This window comes from Alligator sinensis, unplaced genomic scaffold (assembly GCF_000455745.1).
Source record: "Alligator sinensis unplaced genomic scaffold, ASM45574v1 scaffold19_1, whole genome shotgun sequence".
Taxonomy (NCBI): domain Eukaryota; kingdom Metazoa; phylum Chordata; order Crocodylia; family Alligatoridae; genus Alligator; species Alligator sinensis.
Window position 1 is genome coordinate 3,101,639 of NW_005841916.1, and position 8,761 is coordinate 3,110,399.

The 8,761-nt window shown below is 43.5% G+C and overlaps 1 protein-coding gene across 1 annotated transcript in view; it reads right to left on the reverse strand.

The window, feature by feature from the left end:
- Positions 1-608: 608 nt before the first annotated feature.
- The window catches only part of CRYBG3 (crystallin beta-gamma domain containing 3), a gene marked incomplete at its 5' end in the record, with an annotated part of 157,041 nt that continues 148,888 nt past the window's right edge, over positions 609-8,761 (reverse strand). Inside the window, 2 exon segments of the mRNA XM_025198185.1 lie at positions 609-3,150; positions 6,274-6,433. Coding sequence (XP_025053970.1) covers positions 3,062-3,150; positions 6,274-6,433 — 249 coding nt within the window.

The following is an 8,761-nucleotide window of genomic DNA, read 5'->3' on the forward strand; positions in this document are numbered from 1 at the left end:
TTGGAGTGAGTGGGACCCAGAGGATAGTGGTAAGTTTTCATTTATGGTTATTCTTTTGTTATTGTATTTGTTATTGTTTTGTAGTAAAATTTGTCTTGTAAGTTTTATCTCGTTACAGGAGATAATTTTATCTTGATAAATTTGTCTTGTTATTCACTGAGACAAATTTCACGCCCAAGTACCTTGCATGAGGTGCTACTGGTATGCATGTGTGCACCCCCCCCCCCCCCCCACACACTGAACTCAGAGAGGATATGCATTTATCCTTTCAGAAAATGGATTTTCTAGTTAAAAATAGCCAAAGTTTTGTTTATATGTGAATGTGCTAATTGACAAGTAAGTATTTCACATTTGAGCCCTTCAGTAATCTTTAGTCAGCATTCATCTTTCCTGTATCTTACAGATGTCCTGTTTCTGAAGACATCCACACAAATGGGGTATAACTAATGGTATGGTAGGGCCAGATAACCAACACTAGTTCCCTCAACCTACAGTCCCCTCCCATTAGGTTATTGATTCAGCACTTTTTGACCAACACCTGAAGTAGCTACATACATGAGGAGAGGTTGTACACAGTACTATCGTTTCCAAGTGATGGACTAACAAAACACGATGTGGTTATGTTTTATTTTAAGACTGCAATCTACTGGCATAGAAAAAACATAATAGGCAGATCACATTTGTGAGTTGGGTAACTGGCAGTCTCTGCTCTTTGGAAGTCATTCTTCAAAGATTTTTATGCTTGAGTGTTTTAAGAACAAAATTATTGCATTTAGACAGTCAGTACAAAACTACAGAGCAAAAGGATCTTCTCAAAGTTTTTTTACAATAAAATATATATTTAGCAATTTACATTCAAGATCTTTAAGTAAAACATCCTGCTTTTCTTTCTTTTGTAACACTGGCACACTGAATACAATTATGCATTGTTTAGTGTGGACTAGGGATTGGGCATGTAGGCTTTTTAAGCTACTTCCAGAAAGCAAAAATCATTTAGGACTTATTTGGTATATTGCTAGACTGACATAGAAATATCTAAACTTATACACATACTTTAGTTGAAAAAATATATACATTGAAAGACTTACTCAGAAAATCAGAACGATGCAAGAGAGTGGCTGCATGATTAACTTGTCAATGTAAAACAGTAAGTGCAATAAGGTGAGTTAAAATATTGCTTTGTAGAATTCCATCTCATTTCATACAAAAATAGGCTTCCATGTTTCACTCATTTCTAGCCAAAATTGAAACTTAAGGTACCCAGGGAGGAGTCATGTTTGAATGTAAGACTCGAATAAGGATAGTTGTAGGAAATTAATCTTTTTTTGGCTTTTGTGTTTTAGCTCCTCTATACTCTTATAAAATGCAGGAGCTAGAACAGTCATTGGACAGGAAGACCACATCATACTTTGAACTGCATGTAAAAGCCAATTCAAGTAGTGACATACAAACTAGAATTGAGGTGTGTGTGGGGGGCAGTTTTCTCCATTCCAGATGGTCACAGAACTCTGAATATTATCCTAGGCTAACACTGCCAATTTAGTTTTGAACACCTTCCACCCACAACAGTGGAATGTATTTGTATTTCATTTAAGATGGAACAAAGTTCCTAATCATGCTTCTTTCAGCATAAGGAGAGTTGCATAGTGTTGTGATTCTAGCAGTCACCAACACATTAAGATCTTTTCCCAAAGAATGAACAATTGCCTGAAGCAGAGGGGAAAGAACTGCAATGTGCTAATGACCCACAAGGTAGTTAACATGCATTATATTATACCCTCTCTCATTTTGCCAAAGGAAAGTTGGAGGAGCAGCATATTAGCACAGTTGCACATTAGTTAGATAATATACACACACATATATCCACTATTGACTTTGCTCTGGTTTCAAGCCCAACAAATAATTTAAAATTATATACAGTAGAATATCAGTGATTTAATCTAACAGGTCTGCTCAACAGTAGGGGTACCTGGCCTGCAGCGCTGTCATTCAGCCTGCAGTGCTTCCCACAGGTCTAGAAATTTGACAAGGGAGTGATGGCACCCTCCCTTTGCTACTCAGTTTCCAGACCCATGGGGAGCCCTAGGCCCCACATGCTGCATGAGGTACCCAAACCCAGGATGCAGGGCTGGGCAGGGACTAAGGAAAGGGGAGGCAGTGCCAGACTCCAGTCTTGGTATGGGGGGGTAGGATGGGGCCACTGCCAGCACCCTGGGGTCCAATTCTGGTTCCTGGACTAGGTGGTACTGGGCCCAGGGCCTGATTCACCTCACAGCCTGGCCCTGTGGGGACAAGAGATTGAGCACCACTGGTCTAAAGTATCTGCATTATGTGACATTGTTCTAACTAAATAATAATGCCTCCTTTCTATGCCATCTGTGTGAGTTAGATGGATAGAAATAGGCCCCTGCCTTCAGAACTATGTTTAACCATAAACTGTCCTAGATTCAGGGGTCCTAATTGCAGCTTTAAGCAGGTGAGGATCTGGCCTTTCCTCATTAAACCCGGTCAGCAGAGCCCCACCATAGGACTGGCCTGGAATTTCAGGCATAGGCTTCCCCAGTACACTTATTTAAATGGCACATAAGCAAGGGCTGAATTTTGAGATGTAAAATAAGAGCTGAGTCTGAATCACCAGAGCTGAAAAACTAGTACATTAATCAGTGAGCTTCTCCAGTTTCTGGAGAGAAAGGAATGACAATGACCCAAAGGGATAGTACAGTTGAACTACAACATTTCTAGCTTATCTTTGCATTCACTGAATTGGTAAGGATAAACTGAACAGGTGTAGTAATGAAATACACAGGATTAAATGGTACTTCAAGAGGAAGAAGGCCTCAGCGGGAAGTCTGTGGGAATAAGGAAAAACATAAATTATGAGCTCCTCTACAGTTGTGCAAAAATTCAGTTCCTTCTGGAGTCAGTGCCTTGTGGAGGAAGAACAGAGTAGATGTCTTGATTAGCATTCCAGTGGCATGCGACTTCAGTAGCTCCTTCTGAAAGCATTCATACACTGTGTAGGTTCATGTCTCCAGGATTTTCAGAGCGGGCAGCAGTTTTCTCACAAAATTTCAATGTTCCATTTTTGTGAACGTTCACCCTCCAGGGGATGATTTACGATGATATAGCTCCTGTCATAATAACTTCCTCCTGAAAAAAGGTGTTAACTGTTATGCAGATTCAGTAATAAAACAAATATACTTAGCTGCAATTTTAAATATGTGCACTTGTATGAGCAGAGTCAGAAAATCAGCTAAGTTAAAAATCCTAGCAGAACAACTCAGTTCCCATAAAAAGAAGGCACTCCTTTCAAAGTTAAGCACACTATTTAGTTGTTATATGAATCATGAGTTATAAAAATAGGACAGAAGTCTTTCCTACTTATATAAAAAGCTTTGAAGGGGCTTTAGCTATGGAAAGAGGTTTATGGTTGTTCAGAGGGTATCTACAGGAGACTAAATTTCTCTCCCAAGGCTAGCTCACCTGGACAGATTGCTTTGGCCATGTCCACACTATAGGACCAATGTGTTCTAGCTGGGGTGTTCTTGAGCATGCCCTGCCCACATGCTTCAAGCCTGGAACCACCTGACCAGGCTGCTCTATGGTGCTCACCTATAGATGCACGAGACCTGGATCTCTAGTAGGCTTGATGGTGGCCATGCTTAGCTCTCTAAGTTGGGTATGTCCTTAATGTTTTTATGTATTGGTGTAATTAATCCCTACCACACAAGGTGCTGGGTGCATCTACACATGATGTTTATTGTGGCGTGGACTAATTAGCTGCACAGTAAACATCTCGGTGTCTATATGTGCATCCTTATTAGGCTGGAGTAAACTAATTTACTTCTCAGCAGGATAGCTCTTGTAAATACAAGCACTATTCTGCTGCAGAGTAAGAAACTCTGCAGCAGTACATGTGTAGATGCTGCCCTGGTTGGCTGGGCATGAGGGTAGTTCAGTATTGGGCTTGCCTGCTGGCTAGCTCCACACTGAAGCACGCTTGTGCCTCAGCCAGCTCTTCCACAGCACACTGAGCTGTGGGGAGCAGCCTTGGGCTAGCTGATCTCCCAGGTCCCCAGCCAGCCAGGGCTGTTCTACCCCAGCTCAGTATGCTGTAGTCCCAGGCGCGTGTTCAAACAGCAGTAAACTTTGGAGTTTATTGCTTTGCATGAATTGCAGATGTAGACATGCCCACTGAGTCCTAATTAAGTATGGATACTTTTCACGGTCTCCTTTGTTTTCCTTTTGTGGTGGCATCATTCATCTACATTTCCACATCAGATTCTTTACTTGCTGATCCAGTCTCTCATGTCTTCCTATCTAAACTCCTTGTTCATCCTCATCCCTTTAAGCCTCTGTCCCAACCAGAACTTCAGTTCATCCCCCCACTGCTTTTCCCACTAGCATTCTATGTCCCTAAGCAGATTAAGTTGCTTGCTACTTCTAGGTTCTGTCTTGAACTTCTCCCTTTCCTGATCCCTCCACTCTGAATTCTGCCCTGTCTGTGCCATGGCAACTACTTAGAGGGGACCAATAGCCTCCTGCACCTTTCTGTTGTATAGGTACTAATGCTACTGCCAGAAAGACAGCAGACTGCCTGATTCATATTTAGAATGAACTCTATTGCTCTTGTACATGTTTCTGAGAGCAGGGAAGACACTCCTAAAGCCCTTTTTCCCCAGGGTGCATTAAAGAATTGTCTGCTATAGACATCTCTGGTTCTCAGCCAACCCTTACGCTCCTGTGCACTTCTTGCCATGGGCTGATCCAGAATTCCAGCTACAAATACTAGTGCATTTTAAAGGCCTATCTTGCCACAATAGGAAAATACCCAAGGGGTTATTCTCTGAAGGACTTCACCTAAAAGTTTGACTTCCTATATACAGTAATAAGGTTCGTCTCTCTCTCTACTATAAGCAGTATAAGTACTATAGTGCATTTTGCACTGAATACCATTTACCCCAAGTCCCTCCATTAAACAGTAAAACATTCCAAAGGAACTGCTATTTATAGCTGCTTTTTTAATCTCTCTCTTCAGGTTCCTCATCAAGAGTATTCTTATGCACTCCCTTGGTCATTTCAGTATTAGGTTTTGCACTGGATAAAGCAGCACAGATTTAAATGATTTCTACACATATTACAAAAATTCACTCTGTTCCACAGCGTTTTTAAAGCATCTCATTTCCTATTTTAAAAGTTAGCATCTCTATTACTTGTAGATATTTTAGTTTGTATTTAATATGTTAGGAACCAGCTATTTATAAAACTACTGGATACTTAACCTTTTGTACAGAGAGCAAGAACTACCCTATTAATGGTGGGCTTTGACTCAGAGATCCTGATTTATTTGACTGTCACGGTTTAATGTTTTTATTTTTAAACATGAACCATATTTTAAAAACAGTTCATCTTGGATGGATTCCCCCTCATCTAACAGTATGCAGATCACTTTCTATCACCCACAGTTGTCTATAATACCATATGGTAGGTCCAGCTATTACTTTAGTAATGCCTTTCTGTGCCTGCCATATAGTTTCAGCTTTTTCAGTGCATCTTGGCAACTAAGGATGAAGAGAAGCCTGCACCTGAGTACAGACTAACTGTACCACTGTTTTCATCAAGTGCTACAACAGTAGACATCTAGCTTAAGAAACTGCAGTTCCTGTCTTTTAACTGTGCTAGAAGGTGAATTGACTCTAGATAGGGCAATGCAGTAGATGGGTTGTATTTTATATTCTTTGGCTGTTTTTCAATTTGCCACAAGGGGGCGGCAGTAAAGGGAAGGCTAGTGTACATCTGGAGATTTGATGCGTGTCTACGACTTGCATTAGCATCTTATACAACTGCTACTCCATAGCGCTGCATTCATTCCTTCATCTCAGTTCTGTTGAAGCAAAACTGATGAGGAGCAACATGGAAATACACTTGTGTCTTCATGCATGAGGCCCGTATTAAACCTAAATTAATCTCTGGTCATTTTCAAAGTATTCCCCTTAGTAAATGTTCTTGGGCAACATGAGCTGGTGACAGCTGCCCATGTTTAGTGGGTTATGGCTGCTTTCCAGTTGCATTAACTGAGATCAACAAAAAATGAAACCTTTGTATCTGCTGATTTAGGAACGCTTCCACAGCTGAAGGGAGCTAATTGTGTTTAACATCATCAACTGCTTGAGAATACCAAACACTGGAATAATCATGTCCAATATTCAGTCCCAGCCATAACTGGATATACTGGCAAACATGCACTGAGTGTGTAGATGAGCCTTTTGGTACCTTTGATATCAAGGACTAGCTGGTCACTGAGATATGAACTAATGGTTCCATCCTTATTGAGTCTCCATTTCTGCCTGTCTTTTCTGTGTTCCGCCCATAGCGCTACTTTAGCTCCAGGTACATCTCGGCCCCCGATGACATCAAGGCAGGCATCAATCGCCTAAGAGATGGAGAAAAAGCTTAGCAATAGAATCTGATTGTCATTGCTGGCTTTTATATGCTCTTTTCTGCTTCACTCTGACACCTGAAAATGAGACTGCTGTCATGAGTTACATAGTCTGCCAGTAAACTAGAAGCTGTTTATTCATTGTGGCTATGAGTAGCAGCCCGTTTACTGAGACAATGACCATGACATTGCTCCTGTTACTCAGTTAAACAAGTATATTTCTATTAGAATGATACAGACCTTTCAGATTGCCTTTGTGCACCATAAAGCAATTCTTTAGCCCTTTTCAGGTTGCTTTTTAAAATCAGAAGGCCATATTTATGTGGGGGACTGTGCAAAAAGGCCTGCTAACCACAACATAGCATCTGTTTGGAAGGAGGCACAGGTGTTGCTTTCAGAACTGCACTGGAAAGGAGGGGTCACGATCATCTGGTCTCAGCTCACACAGGGAACACTGCATCCCTTGAAAGGGAATAGCAAAAGCACTCCCCCTGTACACTCTGAGGAGTTCTAGGAGCACAGCCCATGGACATAGCGGTCTGCATGGGCCCCAGCTCAGCACAACTGAGCCCCAAGATTGTAGTCTCTCACTTTTCCAGGAGCTATCGCTTACTCTTGTAGTCAGGCTGAAAAGCTGAAGAAACTGGTTTAGAAATATGCACAGATTTCAGAGCATTTTCAAATACATGTTATACCTATTGTAACCCTAGTGCTTACACTATCCTTCACAAACCTCTAACTGGCCTGGCTCCTACTGGCTGTGTCTACATGTGCCATTAGGGGGCAGCCATAAACTGCGGAGTTTATTGCTCCACTATTTATTGCTCCTGGGAAGTTACCAGGTGACTGTCTGCATGCGGGCCCAGACTGCAGCACATTGAGCCAGACTGGAGCAGCCCCAGCAGGCAGAGGGGCTTAGGGGTTCAGCCTGCCAGCCATGAGCTGCTCTAACCCAACTCTATGTACTGCAGAGGGGCTGGCTGGGGAATGAAGGTACTTCAGTATGGGGCTAGCTAGCAGGCAGCCCTGGCACTGAAGCACCCTCATGTTCCAGCTAGCTGGTCAGTGGCTACACATGTGCATGAAAAAAAACTCTGTAGCAGGGTAGTAGGTATTAATAAGTACTACCTTGCTGCAGAATTTATTAGTTTCATGCACAGTAAACATCTCATGTAGATGTGCCCTCGGAGAGGAAACTGTAGACTAACTGAGACAATGCCAAGGATCAGTCTTTGAAACGCACAAGAGAAATGGTGCTAGAAGAACCTGAGTCTCAGTTTCGTAGTAGGTAGGGGCGGAAGGGACCGAAGAAGATCATCTAGTCCGACCCCCTGCCCTGGGCAGGAAAGAATGCTGGGGTCGAATGACCCCGGCTAGGTGGCTGTCTAGCCTCCTTTTGAAGACCCCCAGGGTAGGGGCGAGCACCACTTCCCTTGGAAGTTGGTTCCAGATCCTAGCTGCCCTGACTGTGAAGTAGTACCTCCTGATGTCTAGCCTGAATCTACTCTCAGTCAACTTATGGCTGTTGTTCCTTGTTACCCCCGGTAGTGCTTGGGGGAACAGGGACTCTCCCATTGCCTGCTGGTCCCCCCCCGGCAAGTTTATAGGCGGCTACCAGATCCCCTCTCAGCCTTCTCTTGTGGAGGCTGAACAGGTTCAGGTCCCATAGCCTTTCCTCGTAGGGCCTGCCCTGCTGCCCCCTAATCATGCGAGTGGTCCTCCTCTGGACCATCTAGATGCTGGCCACATCTCTCCTGAAGTGCGGTGCCCAGAACTGGACCCAGTACTCCAACTGCAGCCTGACCAATGTTGCATAGAGGGGGAGGATCACCTCCTTGGACCTGCTCGTGAGGCATCTGTGGGTGCATGACAAAGTAGTTAGCCTTCCTGACTGCGTCCCCACACTGGTGGCCCATGTTCATCTTGGAATCAACAGTGATTTCAAGATCCTTTTCTGCCTCTGCGCTGATGAGAGGGGAGTTCCCCAGCCTGCAGGTATGCTGCTGGTTCTTCCTCCCCAGGTGCAACACCTTGCACTTGTCCATATTGAAACCCATCCTTTTCTCATCAGCCCACCTCTGTAACCTGTCGAGATCTAGTTGAGGCGTGTCCCTCTCTTCTAGTGTGCTCATTTCTTCCCACATCTTAGTGTCATCTGCAGACTTGAACAAGGTGCTTTTCACCCCCTCATCCAAATCGCTGATGAAGATATTGAACAATGCGGAACCAAGGACTGAGCCCTGGGGAACCCCACTGCCCACATCTCTCCAGGTCGAAAATGACCCGTCCACCACCACTCTCTGTGTGCGGCCCTCCAGCCCA